This window comes from Cydia splendana, chromosome 7 (genome assembly GCF_910591565.1).
Source record: "Cydia splendana chromosome 7, ilCydSple1.2, whole genome shotgun sequence".
Lineage (NCBI taxonomy): Eukaryota > Metazoa > Arthropoda > Insecta > Lepidoptera > Tortricidae > Cydia > Cydia splendana.
In genome coordinates, this window is record NC_085966.1 from 5370107 (window position 1) to 5392192 (window position 22086).

Sequence of the window (22086 nt, forward strand, 5' to 3'; positions counted from 1 at the left end):
ACATTTCTCTATAATATTTGTTTCAATTGATTTGAAAATACATTGCTCGTGATTGTAGTAAATAAAATTCATGCATATTATTGGCTAATCTACTTAGTATATGTGTATAGTATATTTGTATAGGTAATTAATATGTTATTCGTAATTTATTGATTGTTTTTGCTGTTGTAATTGTAGCACCGCTCACAATCTCCCTGCTTAGCCTTAAGGTTGACTGGTAGAGAATGCCTTATGGCATTAAGTCCGCCTTTTGTACTATAAGGTTTTCTTTTGTGCAATAAAGATTAAATAAATAAATAAATATATTTACATGTGCATAAGATAAGGTGAATTTTTTAGCTTCTAGAAATCGTCACACTAAAATACATTTACTTTACGTCGTAAATAATTTTAAATATCACATTTTTTTGCATGAGTGAAGTTGCAAATGTTGCAATATAGTCACGAACACAAATAGCTTTCTGTTTATGCAGATATTTTTAGAACTTAATGCCATGCTTTGTATATGCGTTTCTAAACAGCGTATGTAATAGTTATTTGTTTTAAAAGGGGGCAAAGTTGTTGTTTAACCCCTCGTGCTAATATTGATATTCGAGAAAGCGAAAGATTCGTTGCGAGGGTTTCAAGAGTGAAACACACAATTTTTAACCACAAGGAAATACTAACTGTAAAACATTACAAATCCAATTCTAATGAACGTTATTAAATATTTATCATTTAAAATCATCACTTAAAAGTCAACTTTATCAGCCAACATGAGTAAACAATTCAAAATTTGCATCAGATTACTTTGTCACACATGTGGATAAAATGCAACTCTCTTGAAGTAGGTACATACAGAGTGAACCTTTACGAGCTGGCGTGCTGAAAAATTACTTACCTATTTAATCTAAATGTCTTAAAATGAAGTACACGCGTGCTCGTGTTTTTACTAGAGACTCCTCAAATACCACTTGATAAGTTTAAACTGGGCCTCAGTTATCGGTTTACCTACCTATGTTTGCATACACACCTCATTCTGCATACTCCGAAACGCCTTTTTATTAATCACAGTACGATCACACTTGACCTTCATCTCCACGTCTTCATCAACAATAACCTTCCCCTGAAGGTACTGGTCGGCTAGCGTGGCTGCAGCATCAGCTTTCGCCTTGTCTCCGCTCGCCATATCCTTCACAAGACCTGACACCTCCCCTATTCTCTTCACGAAGTTGTTCCATTCTTCGTTCAACTCCATTTCCTTCTTATCTTTCAAGGCTGGATTCGATAAAATTTTATTTAAACTCATTATTGCGGGTTTAATATCTCTTTCTGTTTATTTATCAATCGCTTTGTTGATAGCTCAATACTGACAAAACAGCGCTTAGCAACGGTTGTCAAGATAACTTTTTTATCGAAGTATACGCTAGTGATGTAAAAAGGTTTAAGAACCGGATCGGATTATTACTGCTATTAGCAATCGAGCCGGAATAATTTCGAGAAAGTTTATAATCGATAAGGTTATTATTATTTACTGGTGATTTATTAAGTACTGAGTTTTTATACTACACAATCTTGTTGGTTTTGAATTGCCCGTTTGGATTGTTGTGTACAGACTTAACTACTAAACATTTTGAAAACGTTGACCCCGCTTATGGATTTCATACAGAACCACCTCTTTTTTGAAAATCAGAATAAAAATGTACGACTAAGTATGGTGGCGCACCCTCACTCTGTACTGTTTTCGGAAACAGCATCAGTTTGAAACCCGACTGATTACTATATGCGCTCGTCACTCTACTATTTCTGTACGGTTATCATCAGTTTGTCACTGACATAAACGCCGTCGAGAACGTAATTTACTTTCTATACATCCCGTTTGCACTAATATGCGAGTGCGAGCGAGATGTATAGAAAGTAAATTACGTTCTCGACGGCGTTTATGTCAGTGACAAACTGATGGTAACCGTACTATAATAGATTATCAACATCACAGTGGGTCATTGAAACCGAAACCTACCTAAGTACCGACAAACGGCATATCAATTAACCATAAAAGGATACAGATACAACCGATAAGTGCATGTGATGTGTCGTAACCGATGAAAACGTGACTGGGTTTTATTTAAATAGTAGATAATATGATAACTAATCAATGCCAATGCTTACATTACACATGAAGATACGTATAAAAACAACTATTAAATGTGAATTATTTTAAGTATTGATTATTTATCATAATTAATTAAGTATTTGCTAAGGTTGCACAAAAGTAACCATGTGTATCCAAAACGATGGCTTATGAACAAAGGTCGTTGAGGCTTTAACTTCACTCCATGTAGGTATACTAACCTTTTTAGGAGCGTGTGGTAAGGAATGGCAACATGAAAGACTACCGTATGCAAACGCCTGCCCCTCAAAAAAGTCGTAGACTAGACTGATTAGTTATTAAAGGGTGGGCGATCCCTGTATTTGCAAGCGTCCATTGGCTAACAGCTTACCATCTAGTGGGCTGCAGGTGTACTGCCAAAATCATGGAAAAATACTAGATTTGCCTTTTGAATGTGTTAGGATATAAGCAGTGATGTCCTATTTTGAGATTTATATCTCAAAATAGGACAAGATTTATTAAACTCATATTATGTACACAGTATCTTTATAAAATTTCCAGATTATACTCAAAAACTGCAGTTCAAAATTGCTAAAAAAATTGGATCATGTTCCATATATACAATTTTATTTTTGCGATAAATTGTCCGAACTCTGGATATAAGTATATTTATAAGCAGTAAGTTTTGGTTTTCTAGTACAAAACCTAACCAAGTATTCGTTTTCAGTGTTCACCCCTCTCGGCTTCGTACATCTATTCGGCGTGGTCGGCGGAGTGCTGGTGAAGCCCCAGTTCCTCCAAGACCTCAATGAGGAGTACTACGTATACTCCTTCGAGGAGGAGACCGTCAGGCGGAGGATGAACAACGCTGTTTCATCAGGTATGTGGTATTTTAACGGGGTTTATACCATTTGTTTTGGAGTGGAGGCCAAGCTAAAATGTGATGGCAGGAGGGCGTAAACTAAATGTTAACGGAATGGTGGCCGCTTTCGGATGAAAGGAACGTTAGGCCTCCATTAGCTTCAATATTTGATACTTAATACATTGTAATTATACCGTTTGCATTTAAACATAATTTAGACAGTCGAAGGCCAAAATATAGTATACTTCCTTTAAACTATACAATTTCAATATATCAAAACTACCTGTGTCCGATGACGAAGAACCGGTACACACAGTCACGCTAATCCGAACAAATGCACGCACTCCATAAATCTTGCAAGTAATTACATTCGTGATTATTAATAGCACATGGATGCTGATGCATAACTAATGTGTTAGCATTAGTGACTTTATTAAAATATTGACAGCTGTATGAGTTCCGTTATTCTAAAGACTAATTTTAGGATTATAGCACAGAATTAAAAAACCGAGTGGGACCCACGGAACACTAAGATGGTGTAGGCAGACCGAAAAGGAGATGGTGGGATGATTTGAATTCTTTCAACCCAGACTGGTGGGAAAGTACAAATGACAGGGTCGAGTGGAGGAAACGAGGGGTGGCTGTTGCCCGGCACTGGGACACTAAATTAGGTTAATAAACAGAACGTAGAATTTAAATTGTGTGGCAGAGTCAGACCACGCTAAGTTATTTATGGCTCTCCTACGGAATATGTATCTACTCCCAAGCTGAGTAAACTTAACATGGTCGCCGGAGTCTACGTCGCTGCAACCTTCGATAATAATTAACTATGATAACTAATTAATCAAACCTTTTTGATACTGAATATCGATTAAAAGGCGCGGGTGCTGGCACGAAAAAAGTGTTCATTATGCAGAAGCGCTAGTTTAAGGAAAAGCTAGTAATTTGTACATGATCACTTTGTGCAGTTTATCTATTTAACACCAGTAGAACACGCACTGCAAAATCTACAGAGCAGTAACATAGTGATAAATACTTAAGTCTGGTAAATAAGATTCAAAATGGTTTGACAGCTCTGGAGGGGCACACCACATTTGATTGAATAATATTAGTGGCGTGGCAGCTGAAATATACCAATCTACATTCGCTAAAAATAGATTGCCAAATTACAATGCACATAAAATGTTACCTACAGTACCGGCCAAAAATATATCACCTTCAGGTTTTTACGGCAAACCATTTTAGAGTTCCGTAGTACTAGAAACCTTTCAGGGTTTCTAGTTGACTACGGAACTCTAAAATGGTTTGCCGTAAAAACCTAAAGGTGATATACCTATTTTTGGCCGGTACTTGTGGTTACGTACATGAAGCGGGAAATATTAAAATAGTTTTTATTCGGAATCAAGAGTAGGCGGGTAGAACGAATTACACATGTAAACTACAGTGGCATGTATCAATAGAGTTGGACCGTGGTCTTCATAGATTTTCAACAACGCATTCGTTGCGGCATTGAGTGTGGAATGGTATTGTATAAATATAGGTTCAATTTCTGCTATCTTAATTTGGTTACGACCAAACGTTTCCATCCGAAGAGCATTGCATGATGACGAGTGGTGGGGTCTTTTATTTGTCTCCTAGAAAAGGATTCAAATCTGTTCAATGTTTTGTAAATTGTTAAAAGACAAACGCCGGAACTGCGCTTAATTCTTTTCACTGAACCAGCTCAGCGAATTGAACGTTCAGGTCAAGAATTAAGAGCGGTCTAATTGAAATTAATTGAAACCTGAGTGGTGTAAGGTGGCTTTTTGGCCAAATTACTAAAAAGACACCAGCATAATTTCGAGTAGAGCGTGACCTTATATGTATTTATCCCTAACAGCTTTTATCCCTAGAACTCAATTTTCGTAGATATTTTTATTTTATTTTACATGAGGACAAATGGCCTAGCCAAAATGCCAATCGTTTGCGCCGTAGTGAACGAAACGGTCATCTGTCTCTATCACACTTCCATATTAGTGCGACAGAAACACATTAGCGTTTCGTTCGCTACGGCGCAAACGATTGGCATGTTGGCTAGGCACACAGATACTAAACGTGGACGCAACTAATACAAATCCCATACCAATACTGTTGCGCCTATGTGTGGTGATCGCCAGCGGTCTTGTACATTTGTAAGCTCTCAAAAGCAATCAAAGGGACATACATATAGTCTGTATCTTTAGGTATTTAAATAAAAGTACTTAAACAATTTGTACATTTTCGGGTAGTTATAACATTTATTGGTTAACCAACTAAATACAAAATCGCCTGGACCTGTCACTGAACGGCCTAACTTTAACCTACATTCATATTTGATCATGTAATTAGACACTAATACAACAGGCTAATGAAAAAAAAACAATGTTTTCATCTACCCTCAAATGGCTCCTTAAGTCAGTTGAGGGTAGATTTTGTTTACCTTCATTTAAATACCTAAAGATACAGAGTTGTACACGGCATGATATCCGCAGTTTTTCTGCTCATACGCGTGATCGCTGCGACCTTCGCATCGCACCTGACCTTCATATACCGACTAAATCTGTTGTTATATCTAACATAGCTTCCACGTCATTTCGTTAAAGCGTTTTGATATTTGCACTTAGTCAATAAACATGTTTTTCTTATGCGTTTTAGATCTAGAGAGCCAATCAAAATATGTCAAAATATAAGAGAATGCAATGTTGCTTGATGTTATCTTGATACTATCTCAATACACATAGGTAATAGCCCTATCAGCGAATACGCGAAATAAGTAAAAATATATAACTGTTATAAATTGTAGATATACACTTTGCACATCATAATAAGAAAATTAAACTATTTAACGAGAAGGATATCGAACTATTAGTTAAAATAAATATCTACTGTACGTACATACTTACTTCGCCAGTGCGGTAAAATAGTCGTCTCTTCGCAATAACATACATTTACATACATATGTATAAGTGATATCTGACATAACAAAACTTCCGTGAGACACAGACATATTAAATATATTAAAAAACGGGTCCCTCACGTATTTTAAGTCGAAAAACGCTCGGTACGGAGTGAAACATGTCGAGCGTTTTTCGACTTAAAATACGTGAGTGACCCGTTTTTTAATATACTTAAGATATCTGACATGTAATAATAAGTTATAATTAGTAGCTCTACAATACTCTACATCATTATAGAGTTTAGTAAAATATTATAGAACCTTGTCCTATCAGATATTATTTCAATCGATGTACAGTCAGCTGCAGAGAACTTCATTAGGGAGATCCATTTTTGTATGGAGGAATGTTTCAGAATTTTACAGCTGAATGTACAAAGGCAGTTGTACTCCAAGATTACAACGACCGATCACACTCGCGAACAATAGCGACGTTTACAAACAATGGGGTTTGCGTTCACCCGCTGTTTGTTTTCAGCTTTACGTCATGTATGACATGTTTAGGCGCTGTTGATTGGACTAACACACGAGTAAACAAGTTGTATAGTCTTTTGACAGGTATGAATTGACCCTTACATATATGAAGCTAAGACCTACCGTGTAACTGATAGCTTCATATATGTGGGTGACTGCTATAAGTTAATGGCCAGTATATAGTAATTGGCTAATTGGGCAATAAATGCCAAAGTAACAGATTTTGAATCGCGACGGCGCTTAATAGAGCTGGATGCCAAGCGCGGCGAAGTAAAAGCCAGACCACCTGTGGCAATACATTATAATATTTATAATTACACAAATGGTGTGCTGACATGCCCGCAATGTTCGCGAACTTTTAGTAACAAGATAGGCTACGTCAGCCACATGCGAGCACACCAGAGACAGCAACGGAGTTGATAGCAGTCGCCGTGGCCGAATCGGCCGTGGAGTTATTATAGTAATTGGTCACTCCTTACAAATCAGAAAGAAACAAGCCAATTGAAACCTTATTATTAAGAGCGACCAATTATCTATATACTGGCCAATAACTATAGCAGTCACCCTAGTATTAAGGGTCAATTCATAATTGACAAAAATCAATTCGTATATAAGAGTGTTTTATTTGGGTTTCGCGTAGTCGTACTTTAATGCGTTCTCTTACCTGAACAGGTCAAGAAGCTTCTATAATTAATAATACCTAAGTACCTATTATTATTGAGTCAAAAAATATACCTTTGAAACCAGTTTCCTCGAACACAAAACAAGATTGAGCCAATAATGCAGTTCAATCCACTAGAAGACATATCACTACACCTTATAAAATAAAACAAAGTCCCTCGCCGCCTCTGTCTGTTTGTGTGTATGTTCGCGATAAACTAAAAAAAACCGGGCAAGTGCGAGTCGGACTCGCGCACGAAGGGTTCCGTACCATAATGCAAAAAAAAAAACAAAAAAAAAGCAAAAAAAAAAACGGTCACCCATCCAAATACTGACCACTCCCGACGTTGCTTAACTTTGGTCAAAAATCACGTTTGTTGTATGGGAGCCCCATTTAAATCTTTATTTTATTCTGTTTTTAGTATTTGTTGTTATAGCGGCAACAGAAATACATCATCTGTGAAAATTTCAACTGTCTAGCTATCACGGTTCGTGAGATACAGTCTGGTGACAGACGGACGGACGGACGGACGGACGGACAGCGAAGTCTTAGTAATAGGGTCCCGTTTTACCCTTTGGGTACGGAACCCTAAAAACTACTGAACGGATTTTCATGCGGTTTTCATCTATCAATAGAGGGATTTTTGAGGAAGGTTTAGGTGTATAATTTGTTAAGGTTTACCCACGGTTTACCCGTGCGAAGGGTACCTAGCTCAAATTTAAAATAAACGGTACTAATTTCGAGTACTAAGTCCCGACAACACTCGTACACTCGAGAGCAATGTAAATGGGTAACGTATGGAAATTTCCAATCATTTTAGTCTGAATTTACAACTTATTGAGTCTTTATAATAGAATATGGTTCTTCTGAGATTTCAAGTCAAATAAGTCGTAAAATTGATGTGTTGTGGTAAAGTGAAGTTTATACTATTTTTTTATATTCTGTTTCTACAGGAATCGGCTACATATCACCCGAGCCGATGTATCCAGACCGAGGCGACGTGTCATCATCGAGCATCGACTCTGTGAAGAAGGACCCCCAAGACACCCCGCTGCTGCGGCTGAGAAACGGAGCCTTACAGGCTGGTCTCAACGAGAGGCTCAAGAAAATCGTCGCCATGAGAAAGGTAGGCTTTATCCCTAAGATTTAAGACTCAAAATCCAAGAAGGCTACATATCACCCGAGCTGATGTATCCAGATCGCGACGACGTTTCTTCATCGAGCATCGACTCTGTAAAGAAAGACGCCCAAGAAACCCAGCTGCTGCGGCTGAGAAACGGAGCCTTACATCAGGCTGGACTCAACTAGAGGCTCAAGAAAATCGTCGCCATGAGAAAGGTAGGCTTTATTCCTTAGACTTAAGATTCAATATTGCAACCTGTCATCGAGCGTCAACTCTGTGAAGAAGGACTCCCGAGACACCCCTCTGCTGCGGCTGCGGAACGGAGCCTTGCAGGCTGGTCTCAACGAGAGGCTCAAGAAATCGTCCCTATAAGCAAGGTAGATTTTTATCACTTATATTTGTTTCTAGAGGAATCGGCTAAATTTCACTGGAGCCGATGTATCCAGACCGATACTTCGGTTAAGAAACTGAGTTTAACAGACTGATCTCAAGGGTGGATCTTGTGTCTTGAGAACATAACTCAACATTCGACATTGTGTAGTACAAATGTAGGTAGTGCATAATTGTTTTCCATCGAATTTTCTTGGAAACGTTCGTATTTGTCACGTTACTTCAGTCAACCTCAGTACTTTTTGTACCGAGACTGACTGAAATAGCAAGATACGTACGAACGTTTCTGTGAAAAAACGATGGAAAATAATTATGCACTAGGTACATCTGTATACTGGTTATATCACCCAAATCAATGCACCCAGACCACAGGAATCTGTCGTCTTCGAACTTCAATGATACAATTACGATCAAACATTTACTTATCTACTTAATATATTATTTATATAGTTTGTATTCCATTAAGTGTATGTATGTTAAATATGACTATTATTAATAGGTACAGATTTATTATCCTGTGTCTACCGCAAATATTTGAACATTACTTTAAATATTATAAATAAATACTATTGAAAACGGGATATATATTTACCATTTATATTTGTTTTGGCGAGTTTGTTTTAGAGCAGTATTTATTAGCTTAAAATCGTAGTGTGCGGCACAAGCATTATTGTACTGAATATGCTTGTGCCACACAGTGCCGCACACTGGTGGAATCCTGCCTTTAGGCTACTTGTGCGGAAAGTCCATTTCATTATGGAATTAAATCTTTTTCTGACTGTGAAAATACTCAATGAAACTGATACGATATTAAAATATGTATGTATTTCTTAGTTTTAGAGATTACAGAACATTTTATGCAGGCAAAATCTTAGGCAACTCAGTTTACTCAGTCAATAATTGACTCAATACCATCCTACAATATATATCGCACGTTAACGCAATATACGTCACACTTTTAATTGAGTCTGTTAACTTTAATATGACCACAGTCAGTATGATATCATTGAGACATGGGTCGTTTTAGAATTAAGGACTCCAATCACAGAATTGGGTCGTTATATCACTGACATTGCCCTTGGACTACTATTGTTTGACATTCAGCTACCAAATCCGTACTTTAAAATTCGTCTATCTCATTCTCTGTCATTCGATTATTGCGGGAAAGATAAAAAATAGTCAGTCTAAGCTAATTCTGCACTTTGACACTTTATCATTGCAAAGTCCGTCCAAATATAAACGTCATAGGTATTGTAATAGGAATTTGTCGTTTATGATAACACTTCCACACTCTGTCATTTACCAAGATATAGCTTGGACTGGCTCTATGATGTTTAATGAATTTCTATTGAACCGTCGCAACGACACTGCCGAGAAACGCCGGTCTGCTTTGTCCAAGTCCATAAAATGTAACAACTTGTCAACTAAACCGAGTGAAAACGTCGAGGTCGGTAACCTATGGTTAGTTAGCAGTTAGCACTGACTTGCACTATAATTAGATCTAAGTGACACCTACAACGCCACCAATCTATTATAAACCTTAATGCTTTCAGGTAAGGTGTAATATTCGGCGCGTTTTCGTTTGTAGTACAACAAGACAGTTATCAGTCAAAGCGTGCACCGACCATTGCGAATGTGATAACTCAGTGTGCATATAAACATGTTCTGGATTTGTTTTGTAGGTTTCTATTTATATTGTGGACTTCTCTCTGAGAGTCGAGTGACGTGAAAAATATAGGTAGAAGGAAACACAGATTGTTTACCTTCACAGTAATTACTTAGGTACTGGCTAATTGCTGGGCGGTCAAGGTTATTTTATAAATAATTTATTGTTTTTATAAACTAATACTAGCTAACTTATCTATAAAATAAAACTAAAAACGAATACTAAATAAAATTAAAATACATCTAAGAAATTGGGCCCCTTTGACATGGTGCCGAGGACGCTAGCAGCATTTCCCCGCTGTATTGCGATGCTAATAAGTTGTGCGAGAAAGCTGCCAGCTCTTCGGTCACCAGTGAAGTCGATACTAGCTTCTGTCCGCGACTTCATCTGCGTGGAATGATGATGATGATTGATAAAACTATCCTTTATGTCCTTCCCTTCGCCTCAAACTATCTCCAGGATAACAATTTGTTCTAAATTGTGTGGTTTAAGGCACTTTCGTATTTATTTTACAATATTAGTAGGGAAAATAGATGTCATATACTAAAGAAAGAGTGACAAAGCGTCCAGTGGCTGAGACCGGATACCAGTGGCGGATTTGCCCTAAGGCCCAGTAGGCCCGGGCCTAGGGCGGCTAAAAATTATTATCAAATAACTTAAAATGTAGTCAATATGATGGGTGCTGCGGAAGGGGCGGCTATAGGGCCTGGGGCCTAGGGCGGCAAAAACGCCAAATCTGCCACTGCCGGATACGAACCAGCGTCTTAAGCTTTCCCAGCTGACGCCATAACCTATCAAATGAATGTTTTTCATTAAATTAAAACAGTTGCATAAAATACGCAAAAACAATACATTTCATTTTTACATAAACACACAACAAGCGTCAGTTGTTTATTACATTCATCCTATTAATATTCTTAAAGAAATATACCCACAATACCCACTCATGTTTTATCTTACAAAGGCTATTCGCCATTCTGTAAGAAAATCATGCCTCTTGGCATTCCATGACATAACACATGAAGTTGAATGTTATGAAAATATTACTCTCATATCTTCAAAATGTATATATATATATATATATATATATATATATATATATATATACATTTTGAAGATGAAGATTATATATATATATATATATATAGGTATAAGCAAGAATTTGAAGATTTTGAAGATTATATATATATATATATATAGGTATAAGCTACAGTAACGCTGGAATTAAGTTTACATTTAGACGAGTAAGCTATTGTACCTAAGGACATTGTCGATTCGATCGGTTTCAAATTGGGAGGTTATTTTCACAATTATGATGGTGAATAGGTACCTAGGTACAGTGGCGTAGCATGAACTAATCTAGCCGTGGGCGAAGTCGCATCTGCGAGGCCCTTTTCTTTCATTGTATCACTGTGCCCAAAGGGGCCTCGCGCGAGGCCCCCCTTGGGGCGCGAGGCCGTGGGCGACGGCCCACTTCGCCCACGGCTAGCCACTACCTAGGTAGGTGCATGCCCTGCATTTGTTGCGATTTGTTGTCATCTGTAGACAAACAAGGGAATGAAAATGTTTTTTACATGAGCGGTCCGACCGCTGTTGACTAACTTGACACGCAACTTTATAATTCTGCCTTATTCGAGACATGAAAATATCAAAATAGTGACGAAAGACGTAGAGTGCCCCAAATAATCCGATAATCGAGCGCAATTATATAGATTATAGATAGAGAGAAAACTATGATAATACCAAAGTGGTTGTGTACAGTTGTGTACGGCGGAACCTCATGAACACTCATGGGAAATATCCAAATTCCAAATACTCGCCACTTCCGAGATTCCAAGGCTATGACGGCATTTATAGACCTAAGGGCGTTAATTTTTAATCTTTACCGTTTCTCATATCTTGTCTTGTTATACATTTTTAATCATTGTTATTCCTTAGGAAGTGGAGAACAAACGCAAGACGTCGTCATTTCAACGCAATGTCGTGTACCCACTGGCGATGTTGCTACTGCTGGCGCTGACGGCCATCACCGTGCTCATGGTCATACAGAACACTCTCGAGCTGCTCATCGGGATCAAGGCGCTGCCGCTGAGTACACGGGTAAGTTTTGCTCTTTTACTCCAATTAAGGCGTAATTAGAGTAACAGAGAAAGATGCCCGCAATTTGCAAACTTCGGTATTCCCGGCCCTCTGATATCTTATCTTGCGCGCTTCGCTGTCCGATATATTATTTAAAGTACCCACTTACCACTTGCACATTGAATATGTAATGAACGGTGGAGATGTCGCACATATAACAATTCGAATCCTTATTTTTTGTCAACAGAAAAAAAATCTGTGACGTCAGTTGTGTTTGTTGTGCGTCTTTAATGTTAGGTACTTTGACACCAGGGTGTAGCTTATTTTGGTGATATATTTATACCAAAATAAACTACTTTTATCCTAAAGGTCATCTAAATGAATACGGTCTAGAATATAATGTTTGTCGAAGCCGGCTTGGATCCAATCTAGATAACCTATCTAATCCACAAGCTATTTAGGGCATTTAGGCTAATGTGTATAGATAGCCATATGCAATTATCTTTCACAAGCGTAGGTACTTAACATCCAATTTCGTTTAAGTAATGGTTTCACAAAAAAAAAATCGAAAACTTGGCTAAAACTTTAGTTCATTATGTCAACTTCCAACTTAGAAAAATTCGTCCCAAATTACACTTTATAAGATACCATTGAGAATAGTTTGATTTTGGGAATATGATAAAGTCTTTCGCCATATGAAAAAGAGGTTCTGTAGAAATGAGTCTATTAACTGATAGCAAAATAGATAGTATCTTAAGTTTAGTGGCGAATGCACCGGAAAAATTAAAACTTACGTCTCCGATAACATATTACTGTTTTTTTTTTCCAGTTGGAACAATTCACACTAGGCATAGCCTCGCTATCGAAGCTGGGCTGGGCGGGCGCGACGCTGGACACGTTCCTCATCCTCTACCTCTACGTGTCGTCGGTGACCGGGTTGAGTCTCGGCCTCCGCGCGCTGGGCGTGACGCCGCGAGCGCGACGCACGCCGCTACCTCGGATCATCGCTCTGTGTGGTGTGTCGCTCGCCATATCTACTGCTATGCCGCTGCTGGCTAAGATACTAGGTGAGACACCCGATGTTACTCAATATGATTTGAAACGTGGGTATAGTCGTATGGTTTTAAAATGTCGGTATCCACTTGAGAGATTACCTGCCGATGAATGGCATTGTTCTTTTGTTAAACCAAACCGATAATTACCTATGCAAAATGAAATGCAGTAAGGGGCTGTCCATAAATTACGTCATCGATTTTTGACGATTTTGGACCCCCCCCCCCCTAAAATCATCCAAAACTCATGCTTCGAATGACGTCGTTTCCTCCTACGTAGTGCTACCGTCATCCGATGTCGAGACCCCCCCCCCCCCTAATTTGAAATGACGTAATTTATGAATAGCCCCTAATAACAAAAGATTCCATACAGATAACAACTTTACCACTTGAAGAATAGAGTTAAAATTACAATGGCAGGTACTGGACCTTATAAAACAAAGTCCTCCGCCGCGTCTGTGTGTTTGTATGTTCGCGATAAACTCAAAAACTACTGAACGGATTTTTATACGGTTTTTACCTATCAATAGAGTGATTCTTGAGGAAGGTTTAGGTTTATAATGTGTTAACCCGTCCGCTCGGGTCGCTAAACTTAATCGTAAAGTCCATTTCAATAGAACTTGCAAACTATGTAAACAAAGGACGTAACTTTGTTATGTCACTGTTTCTCCTTGAATTTTCACATCATCTCATCAAACACCATTGAAACACATACACTATACACTATTAAAGCGGTCGTTACCGTAAAATACAACAATATATAACTGTATCTTGGATTTTTCAATAAAAGTTTAAAATGGTTTCATAAGTTAGGTTATTAGGCCCTGATGTAATGACGTTTTTGTTTCTTTTACATTCTACAATTGTCTATGATGGGTAGTGTTGTGACTAAAGTTGGTGATATACTCGTAAAGCCGCTACACACTACCCGACTCACAGTATAGTCATACTTTGAATGCAGTTTTGTTTCTTTAAAAAAATAAAGGATGGTCTCCTTTATGTAAAATGAGCCAGCTTAAGGATTTAAGATAGTTTCCCTCCAGGGCCCGACTTATCTTTCCACCCTGTATAGTTCGTTTTATTTTAGCATTAAAAATAAGGTAAACAATCTTTATGTCTTTGTTTTTGATTGAAAAACACATTTTAAAAATAAGTTACGGCAAATATGTAACAATAATGAATCCAATACGATCATTTATATTCTTCTGCTTTCATAAGTAATAGTTACTGATTTTTAATAAGCGTAATTAAAAGACATGTCAAGATGGCTTACCTTCTTTCAAGTTCTTTCTAATGCAAAAAAAACGAGTTATGGGTGCGACGCACCAAGGTCGTGATGCAGTGCGATAGTGTGTTACGGCCTTAAGTAAAGGACTAAGTGAGACTCTTGCCCATCACTAGTAAATTCATCATTCAGAGACAATTTCAATATGGCGGTTTGTTTACATAGTTCCCAAGTTCTATTGAAATGGACTTTAGTTCAAGATCAAAAAAGTAAGACAATGTTGCCACTGCAATAAATTGTTTGTAAAATAGTAAATTCCTTTTTTATAAATAAATACACTAAGATAATTTATTTATTGCTAATTTTATCCTACGATTTAAAAAAGTACTTTTATTTACTTTTTACATAAATACAAGACGCGCTAGTATAAAGTGGCAATATTGTCTTATTTTTTTTGGTCTTCAACTACGATTTTCAGTTTAGTTAGATATAAATATCGGTTTCTTCAGAGTAATCTTATAAGGAGCGGCTGTACCTAAATTCACCAAGTCTTCATGTGCACGTTAATTTCCAGGTATAACAAACTTCGACCTTCTCGGCGAGTTCGGCCGCATCGAATGGCTGGGCAACTTCAAACTGGTGTTGCTCTACAACGCCATATTCGCGGGCATCGCGACTCTCTGCCTCGTCTCCAAGTTCACGGCCTCCGTGAGGAGAGAGCTGTACAACAGGTTGGTGGAGAACGTCAATACGGTCGCGCATTGCGTGTCTTTTCTCAACAACTGACTTAGTGGCTAGTGGCATCTCAAACGGTTGACGCTATTCATCCGCCATTTCTAATCTTTATCGTACGCGCTTAATTTTTTTTTACTATAGCCGGTCGAAAAAGTTGTCAAGCGGACCCCAGGCTCCCATTAGCCGTGACAAAATACCGGGATAACGCGACGAAGAAGATAGCCGGTCAAACAACTTTGTCAGTAGAAAAGGCGCGAAACTCAACTTTTCTATGGGCCGATAAACAATAACCATTCGCGCTTACATTTTTTGAATTTTCCGCTCTTTTCTACTGACGGAAATGGCTTGACAGATTATATATTGCCGTCGATGCCGGCGGTCAATGCCACTTTGGGAGCGAGACGGCAATAAGTATAACTAGTGGCTCTGTGAGCTGTAGACCTCGCGAGCGTAACTTAGAACTGAAGAATGTATGGCTCCGCCATTTGGAAAAGAATCCAAAAACTGAATCGTCTAAAGAAGTCTAGAGTCAGACCTAAAAAAGTTTGCAGCGATTTTGATAGCCCACGCGGTGCAAGTGTTATTTATACGTCATAATTTCATAGAAGTTTGACGTTTAAAATAACACTTGCACTACGTGGGGTATCAACATCGCTGCAGACTTTTCTTAGTCTAACTCTATTTAATCATCGCACCTGCTTACAAAGTTTTACGAGAATGGATTGAAAAATTGGGACATACAAAAGCATTGTTGCCCAAGCTAAAACGGAGACCTTCGCTAACGGTCGGTTAATCACGTGCGTGCGATAGAGATAGGAAATGGCGGGTCAATCGGCATCAAATAGATAGGGAAGACCAATGTGGCCAATTATACCGGGACACATCCTGTGTTACGATATATTTGGCCACTTTTACCGTCACAATAATGCTGACTATAGGTACGGCTTTTATGTTCACGAATGAAATTTTGAGAAGCGAGCGGCCAGGTAAATCAGGTAGGCGCATTTGCTAGAGTCAGACCAAGAAAAGTTTGCAGCGATTTTGATAGCCCACGCGGTGCGTTATTTATACGGCATAATTTCATAGAAGTTTGACGTTTAAAATAACACTTGCACTGAGTGGGCTATCAAAATCGCTGCAGACTTTTCTTGGTCTATCTCTAGCCACTTGCCGCTATTCCAAAACTATTACAGAACTTCATACTAACATAATATTATTATGTAATTAAGATGTCACTAGGTACTTTTTATATAAATCAATCATAGATGCGTCAGTTCTCTAACTATCATTGTAATGATAGACTGCTAAGAAGCGGTAGTGTTTTGAGTTAGGGTTGACCTTAATGGCTCAAACCGTCAAGGCTCAGGTTACAAGAAATTAGCTTTAACGGTTTAAGCCTTAAAGGCTCGTTCGCGCAAGCCAAAAGTTGAGGCATATTGTAATGTAAAGGACTGGTTTCAACTCGTGATATTACGTAGTGTGATGGTAGGTGGTAGATGTGAAACGTATCAGTAAACTAAGAACAATGAATCGAACTGAGTAGATTGTATGAGACTGAATGGCCTAACGTGCGAGTGTTAGGGCCACCCCACACTAGCGTCTTTTGAGCGTCGGCGTCTAGTCAGTGCTAATACTGCTAATAAGGAAAATGGCGTCGCTGCGCGTCAACGTTGCGTTGAGCAGCAGCCATAAGCCCTTGCTACACGGTCGCCGACAAGCCTTCTAACCGTCTGACCTTGGTCTGTCCTTGGTCAAATTTTGTTGGAAACAACTGTCTACACGGTCCGGAACGGACCAAGGCCACGCGGTCTGGGGGCTTGTCGGCGACCGTGTAGCAAGGGCTTTAGAGTTGACTAGACGCCGACACTTGACGCTAGTGTGTGGTGGCCATTATGTAGGAAACAGTTGGTTATAAGAATGTATCTTATCTTAATCTTACCCCGCCTGATCTTTCTTTCTTACACTTTGGGCAGCTTCGAAATATATAAAAAGAGGGAAGAAAATAATAATAAATATTTATGTCAATACAAAGTTGCGTAACTAAATGATGTTTTAAATAAAGTGAGGTCCCAGCGGGACAGCTTCGAAATATATAAAAAGAGGGAAGTAAATAATAATAAATATTTATGTCAATACAAAGTTGCGTAACTAAATGATGTTTTAAATAAAGTGAGGTCCCAGCGCCATAAAAAATACATGGGACTGAGTCGTGAGATATTGGTGGAATGTACCTAACATTGTATGGGTATTAAAATCTTTATTATTTACTCGTCTTTGCGTAATAATTGTTCAAATTATACGAAAACGAATGCATTTGATATGTGCGAAAAATATTATCAATATAATTAGTGAAACCAATCGGTTGCTACATAGTATTTAATATAGATGCTGTAATGTTTAGACCCACGCATTTAATTTTTAGGGCCACCCCACACTTTTTTGAGCGTCGTCGTCTAGTCAACGCTATAAAAAATGGCGTCACTGCGCAGTTGCGCCAAGGCGGCGTCGAGCAGGAGACATAGAGTTGACTAGACGCTGACGCTTGGTAGATGCTAGTGTGGGGTATCTCTTAAATTTGATCCCTATTCCACGATTACTAATTTATTTTATTAACTCACATGTATTTTATTAAATATTAAGTTTTTGAGGAAAGACACATTAGGTAATAAATTGTTTTTATGACCAATGAGACTGAATTTTGTTAAATAGGTGTGATTAATTTTGTGGAGATTATTTATTTTGTTATTAGTATGTCTAAATGTATTCAACATTGTGCAGATTGTTTGCTGTAATGACATTTAGTTTTAATTGTATTATGAACATGAGTTACTAATTTCTGCCATGACATTATCTTTCGTGGTATTTTAATTATGGATAAATTAAAATATGTAGTATATTTGACACAAACGAATGCCACAAATGTACTTGTAGAATTAATAAGTGCTTGCATTAAGCGACATCTGGCAAATATGAAACAAAAAAGACATTTATAAGACTGTTCTCAGTTTGCTCAAACATAAAAGCTATTTGGAGGCTAATTTGTTTTCTAGTCAAGTTGAATCTCCTTTCAGAGTGGGAGGGTCTCTTGACTCTCTTGTAGCCGGACTTGACGTTTTTTTGTGGATTAACAAGCTTTTCATTGCTGTCATTACTAACACATGTATTCACGTAACATAAGACATTGTAGCTGTAAATCTCTAGGCATTGTACTGATGATAATGTAATTTATAACTCAGCAATAATATCATCATGTAATTAATAAAATATATCTACGACTATATCACAATGAAATATTTTAAGCAACTATGAATTATATAAAGGAATGTTGTAAAAATATCTATTCTAATGTTAGAAGTTACAGTGTAGTCTGCAAATAAAGCCAGTGGTGCTACTAACTAATTACTTCTTGAAAGTAATGTAAGCATTCAAAACAAGTTATTATATTCTTAAATATAGCAGTCACTAGGATGTTGCTTATAGTTAGGGAGGCGAGGTAGCTAAATGGCGTAATTCAACGGCGCCGTCGAGACCTATCAAAATCGAAAGATAAAATAATTTCGAAAAGAAAAGCTCGTATGGCAAAAACCATTTTAGCGGTGGGTTTGGCGTGTACGGTTTTTCAAAAATGTTAAAAAAAACAGTTACTTGGGCATTCTCGAGCGCGTCAGATATTCATACTACGTATGCCCCGAGTGCCTCTGATAACAACGGTATACTAATCTGCCGGTTTGCGTGGTGGGGGTAGGCATATAAAGTAGTCAAAAATGCAAAAAAAAAAAATTTACTCGAGCGCGTCACATTTTCGGAAGGGGTGTTAAGTAGGCCCCAAGGAAGCTTCCTTTAAAAAAACTGACGATTTCGGCGTGACGATAAGTTACGATGAATTTTTGAAAATGCAAAAAAAAGAAGTTTTTTTGAAATACTCGAGCGCGTCAGATTTTCATAGGGGAGGTTTATCTCGGTATCCTGAAAGCATATTTTTTTAATCTGACAAAAATGTTGGTGGGTTCTCTTAATCTGACCGAATTTTATGATGCTTCAAGTCAAAAAGTTTTAACTTTGGACAAAAATGTAAAGAGACCTTTTTTGTGTAAAATAAAATTACCTTTTTTGTTTATTTAAACTTTTTTTTGTAAAATGTATCGTTCGCGACTTATATGCCGCACCGCGTTCCTAGGAAGACGAAATGGCTCCTCCACACTTCCGGTCATGCGGAAACCGGCAGATTTTGTATTTTTAGTAAGTTTTAGATTATATTCTTCAAAATAAAAAATAAAAAAATCGCGCTCGAGAATGCCGGATTAACGTTTTTTTTTTACAAGTTCGCGACCCTATAACTCGGCGGCGTCAAGGACTTATCGTCAGATTAGTTAAATTTAGTCTTTAAACACTAAAATCAACCCCCAATATCTTAATCTGAGGCGCTCGAGTATTTCACTCTATCCATTTTTTTTTACTAATCTGATCCTCTATCCTGGGCGCGCGTCACTACATATAGAGCTAAATACTTTACAAGGTTGTTCTATTAGGTCTAAGGTATCTCTCATATCTTAAACTGCCACGCTCGAGTATTGCCGAAAATTCCCCTATTCGCCTCCCTAACTATGTAAGTTTTGTGTGAAAATTGTGTTGTGAATATTATTTTTAAAATTCTAATGTGTGCATATTTTATACATTTTGTATTACCTGTACCAATCGTTGAGATTGCATTTGAAAATAATACATTAATTAAAATTAAGATATGTTTTTATTTTACCCAACCAACACAATTACTAGTAACAAGCACTCATTCACTTTGCTTCACCCATACAACATGATACAACTAAATACAATTGTATTATCACAAAAATAACACAATTAAAAAATCATTTGCTTATTTCTTTATAGACTGCATCCCAGACCCCCTAGCTTGACTTGCGTTGTCACGAGCAACTCCATTTATGTCAAGCGCTACTTCAAGTATTCAGGCGCGCGGCAACGCAAGTCATGCTTGGATGTCAGGTGCAATCTTGCAGTTGGTATGCAGTTTAACTTTTTGAACACCACGCCTAAAGGGTCCCACTGATTACCAGTTTGCCGGACGATATCAGCCTGTCAGTTAAACGCAAAATTTGACAGCTTCGAACAACTGACAGGCTGATATCGTCCGGCGATCTGGTAATCTGTGGGCCCCTTAACGTGCGCGGCGCGTTATCGTAAACCTTGTTGAAGTCTAGCAGTCAAAGGGTTAAACACAAGTTGTACTTTAAGATGGTTAGGTATTACACATATACAGTTTCTAGAAGCAGCACCAGTGTGATAAGTATTGCCCCTATACGATATTCAGTCTCATTAGGTTCCCAATTAGCTATATTCAAACCTTTATCTTTTATTATCCAGATTCAAATGGGTAGCAGAGTTATTTACAATTCCTGAAGATGACCCGTCAATAGAGTTGACTGCATTGAATCCACGAGCATCAGCAGATTTGACTATAACTGAGAAGATTGAACCAGACAAGTCAGAATGATTGAACAAATTCGGGCAACATTCTTAGATCAAGAGTGGGACTTCTAATAATAATTATAAATGTGTACAAATGTTTCCTAACTGTGATGCTATTTGTATTTGTAGAAAAATAAGATTTTAATTAAATAAATTTTGATAAGTTTTTAAAAGGTTATTGGACTACATAATTTTATAAAAACCGAGTTCAGGAGGCAGGTGTTTTATTCTCATTATCTTCAGTTAGAGTTCTAACAGTCATATACAATTTTCCACACTTTCTTCCCTCAGCCTTCACAATAAGCTTTCTAGTGTTGCTTCTGATAACTTCAAGACTCTGGTTGCTGTTCAGCCCTAGAATAAAGCCCAAGTTGATGACGTCATGCACGTCGCGGACTTGTGTGGAGTCCTCCGCTCCACTGGTAACAATGATGTTTTTAGACTTGCCGACTGCATGGTACATGTGTGCTGTGCTTATAATGTTTTTCCTCGCAGTTGTATCTCTGATAGCCGGTGAGTACATGAGCTCAAAGAAAATCCCTCGATCTACTGCTTGTCGGTAAAGCTTACGGCTAACTTTGAAAGGTATTCTAGTCTCAGATTCAAAACTGATTATATCAATATCTAAAGTGCCACAGGCGTATTGAAAGGCTTGCAACGTTTTCGGCACTACAGCGACAAAATCATACTTTTTGATATTTTCAGAGCGGTTAATTTTATGGGCAATGCTAGACTCTGAGAACGCTATTGTTACTCGTTGAAGAATATTAAGCTTTAAATTTTCTGTTAAGTCTTTAGGAATTTCTACCGGAGCAGGTATGTAGTCTTGAGATTCTCTAACTTCACCTTTTTTCTTTTTCTTCTTAGGTTCTTCACTGGGTTCTTCAACATTTGTATTCAGGGCAACAGTGTTGTAGCCAAGTCTCTCCAAGAAATATAACTTGTTGACGTCGTAATTTCTACTGAGAGATAGGTCACAGAAACCCCAGTTTTTTGTCGATGCCATATTTTTCCAAGATATTAAGTACTTATTCAAAATATTGGTATTTAATATAATATTAAGAAAATAAAAACAAGGAACGATACGACCACACTACGTTAGGTTATAAAATTAAATACTCTTTGGTACAAAGTTATAAACCAAACCAAGTAAACTAACGTTCCAATTCAAGCAAATTTTTAATTACTGTGTGAAGGCTTAACAGTGCTCAATAAAACTTTCAAGATTGCATACAGTATATTTCGATATATTTCAGTATTTATCAAGCAAAAATG

At 37.8% G+C, this 22086-nt stretch overlaps 2 protein-coding genes across 2 annotated transcripts in view; one reads left to right on the plus strand and one right to left on the minus strand.

Moving 5' to 3' along the window:
* LOC134791973 (protein Lilipod) overlaps positions 1 to 20989 on the plus strand; it is a 37483-nt gene extending 16494 nt beyond the window's left edge. The window contains exons 5-10 of the mRNA XM_063763067.1: positions 2817 to 2969; positions 8011 to 8183; positions 12175 to 12336; positions 13145 to 13382; positions 15167 to 15323; positions 20707 to 20989. Coding sequence (XP_063619137.1) covers positions 2817 to 2969; positions 8011 to 8183; positions 12175 to 12336; positions 13145 to 13382; positions 15167 to 15323; positions 20707 to 20836 — 1013 coding nt within the window. The 3' untranslated portion in view covers positions 20837 to 20989. The remainder of the gene's footprint in view (positions 1 to 2816; positions 2970 to 8010; positions 8184 to 12174; positions 12337 to 13144; positions 13383 to 15166; positions 15324 to 20706) is intronic.
* Positions 20990 to 21018: 29 nt separating this feature from the next.
* LOC134791974 (ribonuclease P protein subunit p30) lies at positions 21019 to 21866 on the minus strand. Its single transcript, XM_063763068.1, has one exon. The coding sequence runs from the start codon at positions 21815 to 21817 to the stop codon at positions 21020 to 21022; it is 798 nt and encodes a 265-aa protein (XP_063619138.1). The 5' UTR covers positions 21818 to 21866; the 3' UTR covers position 21019.
* Between the last annotated feature and the right edge of the window lie 220 nt (positions 21867 to 22086).